Raw genomic sequence first — 19875 nt, 5'->3', positions numbered from 1 at the left:
GGTTCACTCCCGGCCCCGGCCAATCTGCCTGCATCTCTCGGCCCCAGCGCGCAATTCGCAGTGTGGCCCACCTGGAGGAGCCTAGACGCTAACCGGTCTTGTTCCCAGTGCCATTTGCCATTCCACCACCCTGAGTGTGCCGGCCGACAGCGCGAGGTCGTCGCACGCGCACCTGCAGGCTGCAGCCACGGCCGAGGGCCGGGGCTGCTCGGGCTCTGCTTGCTCCGTGCCAGAATTGTAGTGGTATCAGTGAAGATCACAGAGACGTATCTGCCCATTGGGTTGTTTTCTTTCCAGGCATCCCGCGTGCCGCTGCAGTGTAGCAGCGCGAGTTGTTACACCTAGATTTTGGTGCTTGAAAGCATCACGCACGCATTCACGCTCTTTTTTTTTTCTCCCTTTGTTTCCGCGAATTTAGTTCCCAAACTTTTTTTTTCCAAAAACATAACATTGAATTTTTTACACCTAAATAAAGTATTAAACATAGATGAACCAAAAAACTAATTACACAGTTATGAAAGAAATCTTGAGACGAATCTTTTGAGTCTAATTAGTCCACGATTAGCCATAAGTGCTGCAGTAACCAACATGTGCTAATGACGGATTAATTAGGCTCAAAAGATTCGTCTCGTGATTTCTAGGCTAGCCATGAAATTCGTTTTTTCATTCGTGTCTGAAAACCCCTTCCGACATCCGGTCAAACGTTCGATGTGATGTTTTTGCCAAAAAAATTTTGGCAACTAAACACCACCTTATTCATCCTGACCCCTAGGCCCGACCCAGCAGACCGCAATATTCGGTTCAGGGGTCCCAAAATCCCGTACTTGCTACTCCTATTACTCTTCGGAGCAAGGAAAATAATATAGTCAACAAGCTGGCTATAAGACTTCTTATAGTCTTCTCTTAGCCCACACATATACTAGTTAGCTCTTCATCATTAATATATGACTCATATGTCACTCTCACAGAGTTTCTGAGTTTCTGTGCCTAAGCTAGCTATAAACTTACAGCCTGCTTATACTCTCTCTCCTCCATATAAACATACAGCCAGTTTATAGCCAGCTATTATACTTGCTCTTTATGTTTCGGTGCTCTTTTCGAATTCTTCTATCGAAAAAGTGCTCCCTGCGACTTCTTTTATTTTTTTTTCACAAATATCACCCTGTTCGATTAAGTAGGCGCGGATGGATGCGCCTCTCCTCTATGCTTCCGGGTATGACGGAACTCATGATCCCGGCTAACCAGACAGCCATCAATACCAACGCGAGGAGCATCGATCGTAGTTGACCCAACGGTAGCTGCAGTTGTTTGATGAACAAACCCCTCACGAGAGGACCATTCAATCATCCATTCTCGCGCACGTACGTACTGCCCCTGCCCGCGAGGCCCGAGCCTTTTGCCTTGACTGCGCTGCGCAGCAGCTGCTCGGTTTGTCAGGCGCCCCCCCACCCCTAAAATTGATGGCCGTCTAGACACGGCGGCAGACGACGCCGCCTGCCCGATGTGCGCGATCCGCTCGCGCTGCTGCGGCCGTCCGTGGCGCAAGCAACACAGGCGCGGAGGACCCGGCCGGCTGGACCCTCTGCCTTACCATGCGCGCGTGGCGACCGTGCATGTGCGCCCCCCGCTGATCCGTCGCGTGCGCATACGTATGTGAGCGCGAGGGAGGCGGGAGGGAGGGGGACCGGACCGGCGCCCGCGTCTCCCACGCATCGCCGGCAAGCAAGCACCAATCAATCCTCCGAGAGCATCATCAGCCCCCCCCCCCCCCCCCCCCCCCCCCGGATTTATTGCCGGCGACGCGACCCACGTTCTCTTGCCCCGGGAGCATCAGAAGGCGAACACAGTGCGGAGGGGGAGTGGAGTAATCAGGGGCAGCGGGCAGCTGCTGAGGTAGGACGTACTGGCACGATCGAGTTATGGCTCTCTGCTGAATGCCGCTGACCCCAAAGCGGAAGGGTTCACCAAAACCAACGAATGCAGTTCGGATTTAATTTCGTGAAATTCTGCGGTTTTGAGCTGGCTAAAGTTGAGAAATCACCCGGTAAACTGATCGAATTATATTAACAAACTGAATTTCAGTATTTTTGACAAGCATTGTTCAAATTCCATTGGTTCTCAACAGTTTACGTGAAAATGACAAAATCTCTTTGGAGCGGTTTTTCAATCAGTGGATGTTCTTATGAACTCTATAGGGACTGGAACTCAACCCTAGAGATGACAATAATCTGATACAACATACAAGTACCTTTGCGGGGACATGAGTTGGGTAGCTAGGGTTGTAGCCTAACCCCAAAGCCTAAATATCCACTGAAAATTGCTCCAACCGTCTTTAAAGTAAGTGATCTCTTCTAGTTTAATTATTTGAACCAGTAGGGAGCAGAAGTAATACACTCTAAAGCTTCAAAACATAGAAGATACATGCAAAATCCTGAAAATTACACCTCTTGAGTTCTGGGCTTGAGAAAATATTGGCTTCGTGCCTGCTCCCGCTACGCTAGCAGATCTTGCCACCAGTTGAGAAAAACGATCTTTTGATAGCCGTAGCATACCGGCATGCATCTGCACGGCAGTATACTGATCTTTTGTGTCCCACTGGTGACATGGGCCTCTGGGCCGGCCCACCATGACTGTTAGGGTTTAGCTGGCACGGCTGCCTTACTGAGTTCTTCCTCTTTTATATTTGGGGCAAAGCTAAAACTTTAGTTTATCAGGGTCAACGGGATCAAAATAATGTTTAATTCTTAATATCATATTAGCTATTGTAATGGATTTTATCGGAGACCATCAGTTCAGCTGATCCTGGATAGAGTCGGTAGGTCCGCCTCACTTTCACCATTTTTATCACAAGCACACCACTGTACATGAGAATGAACCATGCTGTGATTCTGCTCACGTATCATGAGCTCATAACACGAGGCGGATTTGTTAAAAGTTTTCACACCCGGTCGTGCTCAGAAGTCATGTTGTGTGATTGTATCCATCTAGAATCCGTCCAGTGCTGGAAAAAGAAAATTGGAGGCGAATGTGACTCGCGCATATTATAATCGAAGTGCAAAAGTGCAAAGCATCGCTTTTGGATTAGTAACAAGAAAGAGCAGCATGGTTTGGCTTTTCCAACCTAAGCAATTCCTACTTTTGTCCTCATCAAAAGCTACTAGTACTAGTACTCTATTATGTAGGAAAAGAAAGGTACAAATGCACTAAAAGCGTATCTCTTTCCGGGATAAAGAAAGGGATAGATTCTTGTTTTGGATTGTTTTATGACCCCAAAAGTAATCAGTTGATTAGAAAGCATGGAAGGTGCCTTTTATTTCTTTTTAGCAGGTTGGTTTCTTACTAAACAAGTCAGGTTCGCCGTTGACACTTCAGGCCCAGCGGCCGGAAAAATGTAATCAGCCTTAGGTTATGGAGGAAACCAAATTTCGACAGAATGATCTCAGTATTTAGAACTTTTCAAGGATGATGATAGTACATAGCCTTTTTTTTTATTAACAACGGTAAATTTTTTTATGCATACATTAGGACATGTTCAAAAATAGAGTCTATAATTAACTCTCCTTATCTATGTCCACAAGACTGACTCATTTTATAAGTGTAATTAAAAAAATTAGAGTTAGATATGGTTTCTTCCTTAATACAATAAAATATTTTTATTACTCTTCTTTGTTTTATTATCTACCTCATACAACAGAATTTTCTTAAATAAATATTAAGAGTCGACTCTAAGCCGTTGGTATACACAACAACCATTTTTCTCTTTTCTCCGTTCTCTTTTCTCTATGTCATTATATTTGCTCATGTGAAAAAAAAGAGTCAGCTAATAATCACTACTGTACGTTTCCTTATTCTTCAGGTTTAAAATAAATTATCAGAAAAATATCTTATACTATAATCAACAATCTTTTCCTTCTTTTAAGTGACTTACCTCCTCAGCTTATGGATCAAGAACACAAAATATCTGGCAATTTGTATATGAAAATACAGTGAATCACAAACAATCATCAGAGCTTCTCTTGTATCCATATATGGATTATATTAGAGCCTTAACAGTTCTAGACAATCCCCAAACCAAAAATGCACACACATTAAGATCATTCACACAAAGGCTTAAAGAAGACCAAAGGTTGGATGGGAATCCATGGACTTCCGTGTAAAATAACGGCATGTGCTAGGGAGTGGGATGACGAACAGTACAGAAAAAGAAAAAGAAAAAAGGTAACGGGAAAGAAAAGGAAAGTAAGGCCACCATCTGCTTTGCTCTTTTGCTTTATTATAACCAATATTATTTACCCGCAGATTAGTAGTTTAAAACTATGTTCAACACAGTGATGTGGCTAGCTATCATAATTTATACGGACCATGTTTCATGAAGCTCCATTTTCTCAGTGTCTCAGATAACAACTATACAATTTATATAAGATGTAATAGTCAAAAGAGCTCAATTAAAACTACAATACCGATCTTGTGGACTGAGATTTTTTTAAGCCCTTGTGGACTGAGATTAGAGCAGGTAAAATACGAGGCTATAAACTAGTTATAAACATACTTTAAAGAGATAAGAGGGGAGCTACAACACGGGTTTCAAGATAAAATGTGTATATGACATGTGAGACCATATATTAATGGTTTATAGGTAGCTATTGTATAAATTAACTATTAGATTGATTATAAATAAACTGGAGCTAGCAATTAACTATCCTATTAAACTTGCTCTTAGTATGTGAGACTTTTTGGGTTAAGAATGACTTAAACAGACGACACTCCGGCCCTAAAAGTGAACACCACGTCAGCTCGGATTTCCCGAGCAAGCAAGCAAGCAAATTATTCCGGTTCGAACGCGTACTGCTCATGATCATCTCCTGGACGGGATGGCCACCAATCGTCCAGTCCTGTGGCGCCGACCATCTGCAGTTTCCTACTAGCTAGTAGATCACACTTGCACATTCAAAATACTAGTACTACTACATGTAACATGTTTATTACTATTTCGAAAAGTATTTTAATGCGTGACACTGTGACATGATCTGTCAATTATAATTCTTTGGGGGATCTCGGGCAGTTTCTATATATGGACTATTAAGAGTAGATAAAATGCATGTGCTAGCGCTGTATAGTACGTGAGCTAACTCCGTTACATAATAACTTTATTTTCATTTTTTCATGTCCAACGTTTAACCATTTATCTTATTTAAAAAATTTATATACTATTTATGTTTTATCATTTAGTAAGAATAAAAATATTAATCATAAAAGAAATTTAAATAAGAGGAAGAGTCTAAATATTGTATCAAAAAACTGAAAAATGATCTTATTTTAGGATGGAGGTAGTAATGATTTTGACTCTCAACTATTTTAGGACGGAGGTAGTAATGATTTTGACTCTCAACTTTTTCATGGTCTGCTGATCATTTAGCTGTACGTAGCTAGCTTGGCTCTCACAGTTACCAAATGGAAGAGGCAGCCATGTGTGGTGCCTGCTGTAGAAGTGTAGAGAATCTATGCTCCGCCACTTTTCGACTAAAAGTGCCGATTGAAGTTGCCATTTAGTTGAGACTTCTTTACTGAAGTCCTTTCTTTCCCAGAACAAGACTTTCTCGAAAGCACCTTTTTCGGTACCTTTTCTGCATGTTTCTCTGTATTTGTATGATCACTGGCTGCCTTTTGCATGATCACTGCAAGCTTAGAGCAGCCCAAAAAGTGCAGTTCACTTCGCTTATTTGAAAAAAACTGCAGTTCGTTTATCTGGTCATAGATCAGGAATATTTCCCTTAGTAATTTCTTTGACTCTTTTAACAATAAATTCACCGTGTAAGACTGATATGGACTTATATTCATATAAATACTAATAAATATAAATATAACGAAATAATCTTATAACATAAAACAACATAAGTAATTGATTACAACAAGTAGTCGAGCATTATAGATTTCAATCAATGTTAGTCAAATTAAAAGGCATGTTTATTTTATAGAAACTATATTTTTGATTCGTATTTTAAAGTGCTTTTACAACAAAATAGTTTTATAGATATAAAGAATATATTTATGTAGCTTCTTTAAAATCTATATTTATGACTTTTATATGCGTTGATTAGCCCAAATGGTATGGGCAACTCCGAACGCGGCGTCCGTATGACGGCGTAAATAAGAAAAATACTAAGGAACGTGAATGAAAATGATATGTTTATTTTCCTTTCAATAGTTGGTCATAACTTTTCCAATAAGTGCAAATGATAGGTCAGAAAAATATAATGGTCAAATACAGATTGTTGTGTTTCTTCTTCGACCTTACTACGAGCAGGAATAATAGCAGGCTATAAGCTAGTTGTAAAATATTTTAATGAGATAAGAGAGGAGAGAGAAGAGCAGTGAACTACAGATTTGTAGCCAGCTGCAGCATAGACTTCAAGACACTATGTATGTATGATAGGTGTGACACAGTAGTATAGGTTTTGTATGTAACTATCATAAATTAGCTATTAGATTGGCTATAGATGAATTGAAGCCAGTAGTTGACTACCCCATTGAACTTGCTCTACTAGTAACGTCCGTTATTTTTCTCTCCTGTGCAATCATTTTGAACATGCATGTGTCTGAAAAACTGCTTGTTGCCGCGTACTCCTTCCGTCCTAAAATAAATCAATTTTTCACTTTTTACCTTCAATTTTTAACTCTCTGTCTTATGCAAAAAAATTTGCGATTGATATTTTTGTTTTTATTAGATGATAAATCATTAATACATTAAATTTTTATAATTTCCTAAAAATTTTTTAAATAAGATAGATGATCAAATGTTGGACACGGAAATCAGAGAATTCGTTTTTTTGGACGGAGAGAGTAGTAGATACCACTGCGACTGCGCAACACCACTTTGGATGTAGCACAAAGCGTAAGGCCGCGGAATACACACACATCCATGGCGTAGAAGATCGAGGCAGGCAGTCGCCAGCCACACACCCGAATCGGAGGGCGTGCCCCATCCCTTCGCTTTTCCGCAACAGAAGTTACCAGGTCCACCACCCAAAGCCCCCCGCCCGCGCGCGCGCACACCACCCGGCCCGCGACGCACCAGCCAGCGGCAGCGCGGCTCGCTTTATAAAAACCCCGCAGATTCCCCTCGAATCACAATCCCCACATGCAAACCAAATCATCCGTCCCCGCGAACAAACCAGCTCGCACCCGGCCGTCCTCCCCCTCCCCACCTCTTTCGCATCGCACCGGTGTAAAGTACTCCTCCCCGCGCGCGGGACGAAACGGAACTAGAACGAACTCCCCTCCCTTCCTATTCCTCCGGGCACTGTGCTAGTCAGCGTGCAACGTTTTTGCGCTTTTTCCGCTCTGCCCCCCGAACCCATCTCTCCGGTCTTTCTACTCCCTCCTACTGCGTGTGGCCGCCTATGGCTATCAGCCTGATGGCATTTAAGTAGCAGCGACCCCGGCCCTCGCACCCCCTCTCGTTCATTCCCCCTGCCTCTCCCGGCTCTCGCTCGCGTCGCCGGCCTGCCTGCCTACCTACCTTCCTCTCCTCTCCTCGCTCGCTCGCTCTGGTTCTTGGTCCGCAGGCAGGCGCGTTCCGATGCTGTCCCACGTCGAGATGGCCCCGGCGGCCGGCGGGTTCAAGCTGTTCGGCAAGGTCATCACGCAGTGCGGCGTTACCGAGACGACGCAGGACAAGGCGCAGGGCTTCGTCGTCGCGCGGGAGAAGACCGAACCGGAGGAGGAGGAGGAGGAGCGCGTCCCGGCCGCGTCCCAGCGTGCTGCGATCAAGCGGGAGGCCGCGGACCGCGACGAGGAGGATCGTCAGGGGGCCGGGGAGGCAGCGGGGCAGCCCACGCAGCGGCGGTTGCAGGACTCGGCGGAGGCACGTGCGGCCGCCGCGGCGCCGCTGCCGTGCCCGCGCTGCCGGAGCCGGGACACCAAGTTCTGCTACTTCAACAACTACAACGTCAACCAGCCGCGCCACTTCTGCAAGGCCTGCCACCGCTACTGGACGGCCGGCGGCGCGCTCCGCAACGTCCCCGTCGGCGCCGGCCGCCGCAAGAACCGTCCCCTCGGCCCCATCGCCGCCGCCCACCATCACCACCACCACCACCGCGCGGGCGCCGGCTTCGTCCTCGGCTTCCCCAACCCCTCGTCCCCCACCTCCCCGTCACCGGTCTACACCGATCGGTGGCCGGTCACCCCGGACCGCCCGTTTTGATCCCGCCACGCATCCAGTCGAACCGGCTTGGACATGAACTAGCCCGGGTCCCTTTGACTTGCTGCTGCCTGCAGCTGAGTTGCGGAGGCTAGCATGCTTGCTTGTACGTGAGACTTACACAAACACATGGGATGGAGATGGAGATGTCGAATGGGCTTTTCTCTCTGTTTCTTTTCTACTCTTGCTAGAGTACACCATCATAGCATGCACGCAGCTTCTCTCTCCATAACTACTGCTAGAGTTTGTGTCTTCCTCTTCTCCTCCTTTTGTTGTTTTCTTAAGGTTGCGGGTGTAATGTCAGCAGTGGAAGTGATGAGGTTGCGGAGGCAAGTTGCAAACTCCGTGGAAAATCTGTCCGTCCAACGTGTGTGACTATGCTATTGCCTATGCCACCGCGCTGCCATACGCTGTCTCGGCTCGGCGGAAGGCGACGCGGCCCCATGCTTGTCCTTATTCGGATCTCGCAAGTCACCGCGCGAGAGTTTTGTGTCCTCGTCTTTCCTGGGAACTGGTGGCGTGCGAGCGAGATCGAACGATCGAAACGGTGACGCTAAAATTTGCTCAGTGAATTTTTGTTCTTTCTGGTGATACGTGTATCAGTCGAGCTGCACGTTAGAGTAGAGTAGGTAAGCATGCTTTAGTTTCTAAAAAGTTTTCTAAAAACATCACATTAAATCTTTGGACATTTAAATAGAGTATTGAATATCGATGAAAATAAAAATTAATTATACAATTATAGGAAAAATCGTGAGACGAATATTTTAAGCATATACATGATTAGTCATAAGTGCTACAGTAACCTACATATGCGAATAACGGATTAATTATACTCAAAAGATTCGTCACGTGGTTTCCAGGCGAGACGTGAAATTCGTTTTTTATTCATGTCCAAAAACTCCTTCCGCTATCCGATCAAACGCGTTAGTTGGAATCTAAATGGGGCCTAGGGGGTGTTTGGGACGAGGGGCTAAACTTTAGTCCCTTGTCCCATCGAATATTTAAACAGTTATTATAAATAGTAAACACAGACTATTAATAAAATTCACCCATAATCTTGGACTAATTCACGAGACGAATCTATTGTGTCTAATTAATCCATGATTAGCCTATGCGATGCTACAATAAACATGCTCTAATTATAGATTAATTAACCTTAAAAAATTCGTCTCGCGGATTACCACTCATTTATGAAGTTAGTTTTTTTATTAGTCTATATTTAATACTTCAAATTAGTGTCCAAACATCCGATGTGACATAGGGCTAAAAAGTCTAGCCGCATCTGATCAACCCCTAAACGCCACGGATACGATTTACTTTTTCTGCTGCTGAGGTCAAACACCAAGACTTGGTTTTCGCTGCTGCTATCCTTTTGCTTGGTTGCTTGCTTGTTCGTGCAAAGGATTTTCGATCTTTTTTATTGGAGCATGCCAAGTTGTTGGTGGTTTATTACCATGCTCATTGCTGCTATTTTTTTTCCTAATCTTTCTCGGTTTTGACTGCACAGTGGATGGGTCAAAAGTGGGGTGTTCCTACATTCACGTTTCGGTAAACCGGCATGGCACTTTTTCACCTCTTCCTTTTGGGAAGTTTCGCTCGCAACATCAAGAGAGCTGGACGGCATGGGGACAGGCACCTGACTGGTGACTTACTGGCCATCAATGCACAGCAAAAGAGCCATAATGGAAGCTTTTCCAAAAGGGCCAGGAGATAAATATTCCAACCGTCAACTTGTCAGGGTCAAGCCCGGGGATCCTTTTGAACAGTCCCCCTTCTTTCCTCCCCCGGCTTTAAATACTCGCAAAGTTACTTTATGTAGGCGCGCACGAAAGCGCTGCTGGCCTTTTGCGCAGATTTCACTGCTCGTCTCGCATGGTTGGGAGTTGGGACGGACGCGGACTGCGGCGCCGGGACCTTTTCTCGCTGCTGGGCCGGACGGACGAGCCGGTCCACTGCTGGGCGACGTGTGTATACCTAGCTAACCTCTGTGCTTTCCATTTCATAAGAGCGGCTAATTAAACCGTGATGTGCTTCTTCTTAAAACGGAGTTAAGCCCATGATGTGCCCGTAGCTGCGAGGTCGTGCAACGACACGTCGAACTTGCCGTACCAGCGGTTCTAGCTTCTGATTGCAAATCTCTTTCCCCCCCACTGCACGTACCAAAGAAGAGCTAGGCGATGCATATGGTCCAAGTCGTCAGTACAGATACGGAGTGCTTATCTGCAGCAATAGTTGTTTCGTTGTAACGTCAGCGCCGGCCGGCGAAAGCTATCCCGCCCGCAAAGTGCACCGGCCGCCGGCATGACGTGCAGTTTCGTCCCCCGGCCCAGCCCCCGGTAAGGAATCTGCACAAAAAGTAGGCGAAACGGATAGCAAGCGCTGATCACCACCTTCCCGTATGGGCATTGCTAGTGTGCTACCGTAATGGTAGCTGCTCCTACGAATAGCAATACGGAGCGGGTCATAATGGATAGAACAAATAGATTTCTGATCCGATATCTGCCATTGTCTATCCATTTTATGCTTGATAGGGTTGGTGGGTAAATCCTATGCCCATATCCATGCCCAATGGGCATGTGTATACTTCACGAGTCCTCACTATATTTTACATGAGTTAAAATAGATAAATAATTGAACAAAAGAATAATACAATTCATAAGTTATAAAAAAACAGTGATGTTTCAAAAAATCAACACAAATTATTATCAAGCAACATAATTTCATCAAAGCTCAATACTTTTATGGTCTATTGAAAAAGGTATGATAGATATATCAAAACCGACACCCGCATATACATCCGGTTGGCTACAAGTTAACTATGGATAAAATACAAAACTATATTACGATCACTAGATTTGTAGGTCTCAACAGTGACAAACCTAGAACAGAAATAATCGGAGGTCCAATACATATTAATTATCTAATTTTTGTACTTGTACACCAATTAATATGATATAATTTAGTAAGAATCAGATAATTTACCCGGGGTCCAAGGACCCCAGGAGGATGAACATAGGTTTGTGAAAAATATTTGATGGTAGAGAAATCTATGATCTGTTGTATTCTGTTGTATATTGTACTAACCCTCGTGGGTGTATTTATAGGGTACACAGGAGATAGAAACTTAGAGTACAAGATAAATATTCTATCCTATCCCTCTAGGATTTTATCTTTATCTCTAGAGTTTATGTTGGATTCTGTTATCTCTAACCGTATGTATCCATATCTCTAACATTCTCCCTTAGTCGTAACAGGAGCGAAGCGAACGATTGCGACTGGATTTGAAATCTTGTGTTTCACTATCTTTTCTTCTTTGTTTCTTCATCATCAATTGCATCTCTGATGGATAATCCTCCACCTCGGTGACTGCGTCCCCTTCTGTGCCGTCTTGGTCCTCCACCTTGGTGACTGCGTCCCCTTTTATGTCGTCCCTTGTCTCTCTCCTCTATTCCCTCCCGCAGTCATAGCGGGAGTGTCATGGACGATAACGATGACACAGATGCTTTTGACTGGAGTTGCCGAGAATGATTTGTTGTAATGTCTGTCGAGGTAATCGATCATGTGGTAGCCATGGTCGGTGTAGACATGGTAGTTGATGTAGCCGCATCTAGCCGAAGGCGAAAAAAAAATGAAGACGGAGCTGCGATCATAGATGAGGCACCTTGCAGATGTCAGAGGATGCCATTGAAAGCGTCTTTGCATATGTCAGAGTATGCCCTTGGGTCATCTTGCAGATGTCAGAGAACGTCGTTGACTTCGGGTCACCAATTTTTGGTTGTACTCCGTACGTCGTGTAGGAGGTCACCACCATAGTGATGCTAGGTTGATGTAGTCTTTGCCCGTTGTAGATGACACGGTCGATGCCGTCGTCGATGAAGCGTCTTGTAGAGATTTCTATCAGAGAACGCGAGATGAATGTCCATCGTTGTGGACGAAGCGGCGTCGTGTTGTTCCCATATTGCTGTAGACCATTAACGATGTTACTTCAATGCATGTTGATGACGGATGTAGAGATTCGGTGAAGACGTCGGATGCTTGATGCAGTGCTTGCTTATTGGTTGATCGATGTCGCCGCACTTCTGCTTCTGCCGCTAGAATTTAGAGAATTTCGTAGGCGAAAGAATCTAATCTAATCTAATCTATAGATGATATTGACTGGCTAAAGAGAAATTGATCTCATGCTAATTATTAAAAAAATAATCTAATCTATAGATTATCTCTGAGGTTAGATAGCTAATTGAAAAGGAAAATACATGCACACTGAGCCAACCAATCCAGCGGCGACGACGGCATGTACGTACGTCTCCTCCTCGTCGTCTAGTACTTGGGTGGGTCGGCGAAGAAGCTCTTGATGGCTTCGGACGGATCCATCTCTTCCATGCGGCGGAGGACAACGCGGCGGCAGCGGCGGCCATTCTTCCTTTTCGGCTTTCTGTTGGATGGGCTCGCCGGCGGCGAGTAGCCGCGGCGTGCCGGTGCTGACTCAAAATCGTCAACTGTATCTAGATCTAGACTTTGATACCATGTGAAAAATATTGGATGAGAGTAAAATCTATATGATCTGTTGTATTCTGTTGTATATTATACTAATCATCGTGGGTGTATTTATAGAGTACATAAAAGATAGAAACTTAGAGTACAAGATAAATATTCTATCGTATCTCTCTAGTATTTTATCTTTATCTCTAGAGTTTATGTTGGACTCTATTATCTCTAACCGTATGTATCCATATCTCTAACAAGGTTCACCCCTGGGTCTCGAACAAGTGCGCCCCACGACTATAACCATTAGGTTGGATACGGTGCATGTGGACAAAATTATCATACCAAGTTACTCTCACCATCCTTACATAAACATATTTTCACCTACTAATGAATAAAAAAACAAAAAACTAAAATAACCTCGATGTGCTTTCTACCTTCATAAATTTCTATATAATAACTACATAAAGATAAAATTATTTTGAAATAAACAAGAGTGAGGCCCGATGGTAAAATAGACCTTCATATTTTGAGCGAGTAGTTACCAATCGATAGACCTTCCCGATGGTAAACCTCACGGCGGCATACATGTGTCCTTTCAGCCCCTTCGTTTTCTCGGCAACGATAATACCGCGGAAAAGGACCAGAACAACCGAACAAACACAAACACAAACACAAACACAAACACAGCGCCGCGCCCGTCTAAAAACGACCTGCGGTTCGCGCAGCCTCACATGCTACGTACGAACACGCGCGCCGGTTTTGGGCTCCCTCCGGATAACCACACGTCGGGATGGAACGAACGATGGATGGGTACGTGACCGATGCGGATGGCTTTGGCTTGCTGCTTGCTCTCTGGTTGTTAACTCGGACAATCTGATGCTCCCACGACTACGAGGAACTAAAGGGATCATTACTGCTTAATCAATGCGAGGAGGGGGCCATGCAGGAGGTTGCCTTCACATGTAATTAAGGCGGCTATTAGAGGGAGCCTGGCCCAGAAAAGCGGATACATGTAGGCATCAAAGTAGCTATTGTTGTGCCGAGCTAATGATGTTTTGACACCCGGGATGCACGTCAAGTAGTATCATTTGATTTTTGTTCCTTCGCAACTAATTAAGCATGATGTGAGGTGAAACTAGTAGTTCATTCAAAGGATGAAACCTACCGTTGTGCCACACCAATATTTGTAGGAATTGTACTGCTCCATGGTAATTTAACCAAGAGTGAAGTGATTGCTACGAGCTACAGTAGCAGCTGTGCACAGTACCAATCCGGTACCTTCTGTTGGAACGTGATTTTGACTTTTTGTACGAGAAGATATAAATGGCCCGGAAAGTTTTGCTTTCCTTCAACCGGCAGTATTCCAGCTTTTTTCCTGAAAAGAAAAAGGACAAAAACATGGACTAAAGCTGAATTGGATAACCCCAGTACGTTTCTTCGAAAAGATACCCCAGCACACAGTGGATTAGCGGTGATTGTTTGGTCTCTCCAGTGAAAAAAAGCTAAACAATATATTTACAAATAAAAAAATAATTTATGAATAATATTTTTATATAAGTGTTTTTAGCAATATAATATATAAGGCTGAAAAATAAACTATAATAAAGAAAATCCAAAATTTAATTAAATTTTAGACTATAAGCATCAGAAGAAATGGAAAAAATGATGCTGGCTTATCATGTCTACACGAAAAGTTTCTACTTTTTCATTCTTATTTGTCCATCAGCTTGCAACTGTCAAAGGTGCCACTGTCAATATGACAAGGAAGTGAGCATCTTTTCACACGATAATTATTGTTTGGCCAAATCAAGCTTAGGTTTGAAGGTAGGATTGTTTGAGTATTCTTCTCAGTTTGTACAGTCAAATCTAACTATAGGTATCAAGAGAATGGTGGTACATATGTTCAGCAAGCCAAACACGTTTGAGTGAAAACTGTACACGTTGGCAAGGTAAGTGTACTGTAAAAGTACTAGAAAGAGCGTCCCAACAGCTAATTCATCTCATCCTCCATCTTAGAAATAGAGGATGAAGAGTAAAAATTGAGCTTCGGCAGAACATCTATCTCATCATCTATTTTTGGATGTCATCCATATTAGGAGAGAGAAACTCTATATTTAGATGTTCTCTCGATGCTATATATAGATGATCTGTTGGAGTACAAAGGAATATGAAGAATGAAAGTGTTTTAGATGATCATCCAAATAAAGATATGGATGACCAAATTTAGGTGGTGTTTAGATTGAGAAAATTTTTAGGAGAAATATCACATCAAATGTTTGACCGAATGTCGGAAGGGTTTTTGGACACGAATGAAAAGACAAATTTCACGGCTAGCCGAGAAACCGCGAGACGAATCTTTTGAGCCTAATTAATCCATCATTAGCACATGTTGGTTACTGTAGCACTTATGGTTAATCATGGGCTAATTAGGCTTAAAAGATTCGTCTCAAGATTTCTTCCATAACTGTGCAATTGTTTTTTTGGTTCATCTATGTTTAATGTTTTATTTAGGTATCCAAAAATTCGATGGGATATTTTGAAAAAAATTTAGAAACTAAACAAAGTTTTAAATGAGCTGTTGGATGCTCTAAATGTGCTTGTTGGCCGGGTTTGAGTACTGTACAAGATGATGTCAGCTGCTTCTTGCTCGGATCAGACATCTGACATCTAAAAGCTGAAAAGCATAAAAAGCGGTATTACCAGCCACTTGTCAAACGAGAAAAACACAGCTGTCAAAATACCGGAAACACACCGGTCTGTGTACAGCTTCCTCTAGTTTCGAAATATAAGTTTATAGGTTATTTAGTACTCCATAAATTAAGACGATATTAGAAATGTTTTTAGTCGCTGTGGTAGTTAATTTTTTTAATTGAGTATATTCTTTTTCTAAAACCATTGTAATTATTGAAATCATAGAAATCAGTAAACCTAATGCGGTTGTGGGGATTGTATTCTTACGAGGCTCTGCGAAACTCCCGTCTCTCAAGGATGTATCAAGTAGTTAATACAATTTGTGTAAGATGTAATCATCATGTGAACTTGTTTCTTGGACTCGGTTAAGATCACACTAAGTTAAAAGGTGTGTCGTCTCTCATGCGGAGACAACTAGTTGTTACTCCTTGGGTTTGGAATGTCTTTAGATCCCAAAATATATTATTTTAACCTAATTAATATAAAGTTACAATGATAGATTACCCTTCACTTTTTGAAATCCTAATACATTTTTCAATATATTTTTCAAAATTCAATATATTTATCTATCACTTACCAAACTCCACTTGCTCAAGAACTTAAGTCTTTCTAGGACAACTAACGAAAGCTAAAAATAAATTGGTTGTGAGATGGAGGTAGTATATTATAAGTATGTTGAATTTCTGGGACCAAATAATGAAAGATAAGTAATATTAAATTTAAATATGAATTTCACGTGGTTGAATATTATAAGAGTAATATCCGTTACAGTTATTTCATGACGTAAATAATAGAGAAATCATGACTCATGACTTGCATTAGGATTGCTCTAATTTGAACAAATTCACTGTTATGGAGATTTGAACTCAGAATCTTATAGTGCTACTTAGGTTACTGCAACCAACAGACTACGTGACCTTTGGCAATCAAACTGTTAGTAATTCTACCTTGCACCAAAATGTAGTTCTACAGTGAACTACTTACATATAAGTCATCACATTCGCACCATAAGGACTATAAATTACCATATCACTAATTGGATGTAGTTTGATCATGTCTTGTTATCATAGACACGCCATTATTTAGAGAAAACCATATATACTGATTATCCGCGTGTATAAACACATACACATATACATTTACACACAAAGAGAGAGAGATGGTATGTATACATGAGTTAAAAGTTATATATAAAATTCCGTTCTAATTTTATAATTTATTATATACAAAATACAATTATATCAATGACAATTACAAGCCAATAGTTATATATTAAATCAAAATTCTACTTTTAAAACCTAATGTACACAAATATATTTGTATCTAGCGAACCAGAAACTAACCGTTGTATATCAGATAGAACTCTTTTAGAATCTAGCAACGCAGAAATTTTCCTAAAAAGCCCCTAGGTAACAAGAACCACTCCAATACTTCCATATTTTTTACTACTAGTATGTATCCTGTTTCTTATAGCAACCATCATATATCCTGTTATGTGAAAATATAAGAGGATATCCTAATGGGCCAGCTACTTTTATTTTCTTTTAAAAATGGGCCAGCTAGTTGGTCATACGATCTGGTACAAGTTAGTAGTACAGCCCAATACAAAAATATAGTTTAGGTAAGACACAATCTCAAAAGAGAAAATGGCTTGGGTAAGACAGGGAGTAGAAAATCAGAAACAGTAAGTTCTGGTTCACAGCACAAACTTTACGGGAGTACAACTGTACAAGTCTATTAGACCAAGGTGAGCTAAATGATAGCTCTAAAATCTCTTGTACCACCAAGAACTAATATACACCAAGAACTAATATAGAGCTTATTTATATAATAATTATACATAAATATATACTAAACTATATATATATATTCAATATCTCATACGCAACGTCTTAGAGTCAATGTTGTAACTGATCCTAATTTTGTAGCCCATCCTCTCTCATTTTCTTCGTGTTTCATGTAAGCATAAATGTGATATATAATTTTTGAAAGTTGTTTGCGTTAGTGATTGTACTTGTCTCTAGACTATAGTCCCGTAGTTATTTGTAGCCCAGCCCATCTACTCCAATGTTCCTATCTATCGAACATTCGTGTGGATGTTTTTTAGGCGAATGCCTTATTTGACTAACATGCATAAACTTTACAGGTATAAACTTTAACTTTTAATTTATATGTATAAAATTTAAATATATAAACTTTGCACATATGCCTTATAATATAGATATATAAATATATGGATTTAAAATTAAAAATCGAATCCTAATTCAAATTAGAGTCAAATATGTAAAATTTATATGTATAAACATTGATGGCACACACTTTATGTAAATAAAATTTTCAAGAAAGAAATAGGTTATATAAAAAGAAAAGAGCGTTCGTTTGGACATTCGCTAAATAGCTCTTTTGCGTGTAGGCTGATCCGACTATCCGAGACATGCAGCACCAGCATGAACGCGTCGTGCGTGCGTGCGTGCGTGCGCGCTTGCTTGGGCTTGCCCTTCCAGTGACACACCACGCGCGCTACGGCTCGGCTCCCCTCCGTCCCCGCCGCCCCGCGCACGCGCTTTGCTCCGACGAAACGCGCCGACGGGAACAGGGGAACTTTGCTCGCAACCTAGCTGCTCGTGCGTCGGCGTTAATTAGTGGGAGAGAAGGACGCAGTCGGTGCAGTTGGGCGTAAAATAAGTTCGTCAACTCGATCACTTGCCGGGGCGCCGACCTCTCGCAGTCGAACCGCCCTGCCCTTGCTTTGCGGCCCGGGTAGTCGTTGCTGCATCACATGGCCAACGCAATCATATCGCGGGCGTGTATATATAGGGGCGATGCACAACTGAACACACACACAGCCCTGATATTACCTGTTGTTGGATACGACGCATAGCTAGCTAGTAGAGGATTGAAGAATTCCATAGTGATCGAGCAAAGCTTCAGTAGTCTTCCGAAAGAGAAAACGGGGAGGCTAGCATAAATCGATCTAGAAAAAGAACATGACGGTAAGTTGTTTCCCCTTCCATGCATTGCTCGCCTGATCATCTCTCCGTGCATTCTTTTTTTAGTCATCTTTTGATCGATCTCTGACGCTGTGTTGATCTATCATGGACGTACAAGATCGTGGAGATGAGCGTGCATATGGACTGCGCTGGGTGTGAGAAGAAGATACGGAAGGCAATACAAAGAATGGAAGGTACGTAACAAAACCACTATCCCCGACTACGTACGTCATTCCCAATATGGTGACCGATCGCTAATTAACATGAAGTGCGCGCCTAATTTATTGTTAGGCGTCGACGATGTGGAGATCGACATGGAAAGGCAGAAGGTGACGGTGAACGGGAACGTGGAGCAGAAGAAGGTGCTCAAGGCGGTGCGGAGGACGGGGAGGCGCGCCGTGCTGTGGCCGCACCCGTACACCGCCGGCGCCACCGCGGGCGTGCTCGCGCAGCAGCAGCAGCACTACCACCCCGGCGGGGGCCAGGCGCACGCAGCCCACGCGGCGCGCCCGACGTCCTCCTACAACTACTACAAGCACGGCTACGACGACTCGCTCCTCTACGGCGCCAACTCCGCCGTCGTCGGCAGCAGGGCCACCGATTACTTCAGCGACGAGAACCCGCAGAGCTGCTCCGTCATGTGATGATCCGTTGGCACGACCGCTCACACACGCGTGTTGTAATCTGTCGTTGCTGTGCTAGTGGCGTATGACGTCTCACGGATTACTGTCAGAAATTGGCACGAATGTGCGAACAATTCGGCGATTTTTCATATCTTGGATTTGAAGTTTCCGGGTATATCCTGATCTGGATAAAAAGGAAAAGGTTCGTCCCAGCCATCTATACCGGGACGGTACAATGTGCAGTGACCAATACATTGGAATGGAACCGGCCTGAGCGCGCTCCATTATTCCGTCTAGCACGCCACTGCACGAGCCACTGCCAGATGCGGTACTGTGGGACACAGCATGTGTAATATTCCTTGCTCCAATAGTTTATTCTGCCTGTCTAATGACCGGTCGGTGAGCTTACGAGCCATCAGGATCAACTTACCAGTTACTAGCACCACCTTGACAAGGTTACTAACAAACGGTTGTTAATTCCGATGCTTTTGTTGAAGGCACATGGCTCGGGTCTCAGGAAGAATTTGATTCAAAATGCAACAAGGAAAGTGAGCTCAGAGGTGGTGTCTGGGACGAGAGACTTATTTTTAAGTCTCTTGTCCCGTTAAATGTTTGGACGCTTATTATAAATATTAAACGTAAACTATTAATAAAACACATCTATAATTTTAGACTAATTCGTGAGATGAATCTATTGAATTTAATTAATTCATGATTAGCCTATGTGATGCTACCGTAAACATGCTCTAATTAAGGATTAATTAGGCTTAAAAAATTCTTTTCACGGATTACCACTCATTTATGAAATTAGTTTTTTTATTAGTCTATATTTAATACTTTAAATTAGTGTTCAAACATCCGATATAACATATGACTAAAAAGTTTA

At 42.8% G+C, this 19875-nt stretch overlaps 2 protein-coding genes across 2 annotated transcripts; both read left to right on the top strand.

Annotated features, from left to right (window-relative positions):
* Window positions 1-7456: 7456 nt before the first annotated feature.
* LOC102718047 (dof zinc finger protein 5) lies at window positions 7457-8553 on the top strand. Its single transcript, XM_040528416.1, has one exon. The coding sequence runs from the start codon at window positions 7580-7582 to the stop codon at window positions 8201-8203; it is 624 nt and encodes a 207-aa protein (XP_040384350.1). The 5' UTR covers window positions 7457-7579; the 3' UTR covers window positions 8204-8553.
* A 9685-nt stretch (window positions 8554-18238) lies between these two features.
* LOC102717763 (heavy metal-associated isoprenylated plant protein 28) lies at window positions 18239-19603 on the top strand. Its single transcript, XM_040520031.1, has 3 exons — window positions 18239-18369; window positions 18485-18560; window positions 18658-19603. Exons 1-3 carry the CDS (start codon window positions 18364-18366, stop codon window positions 19008-19010), a joined length of 435 nt encoding a protein of 144 aa, XP_040375965.1. The 5' UTR covers window positions 18239-18363; the 3' UTR covers window positions 19011-19603.
* Window positions 19604-19875: the final 272 nt, after the last annotated feature.

The sequence above is a fragment of the Oryza brachyantha genome, chromosome 1 (genome assembly GCF_000231095.2).
Source record: "Oryza brachyantha chromosome 1, ObraRS2, whole genome shotgun sequence".
NCBI lineage: Eukaryota > Viridiplantae > Streptophyta > Magnoliopsida > Poales > Poaceae > Oryza > Oryza brachyantha.
This window is presented reverse-complemented; position numbering and strand designations above follow the sequence as displayed.

What these genes read in the sequence shown, in the direction of transcription:
- LOC102718047 (XM_040528416.1), top strand. Translation starts at nt 7,580, where the DNA reads ATGCTGTCCCACGTCGAGATGGCCCCGGCGGCCGGCGGGTTCAAGCTG.
- LOC102717763 (XM_040520031.1), top strand. An exon ending in GGCAATACAAAGAATGGAAG is followed by an intron (nt 18,561 to 18,657) that starts GTACGTAACAAA and finishes ATTTATTGTTAG; the next exon opens with GCGTCGACGATGTGGAGATC.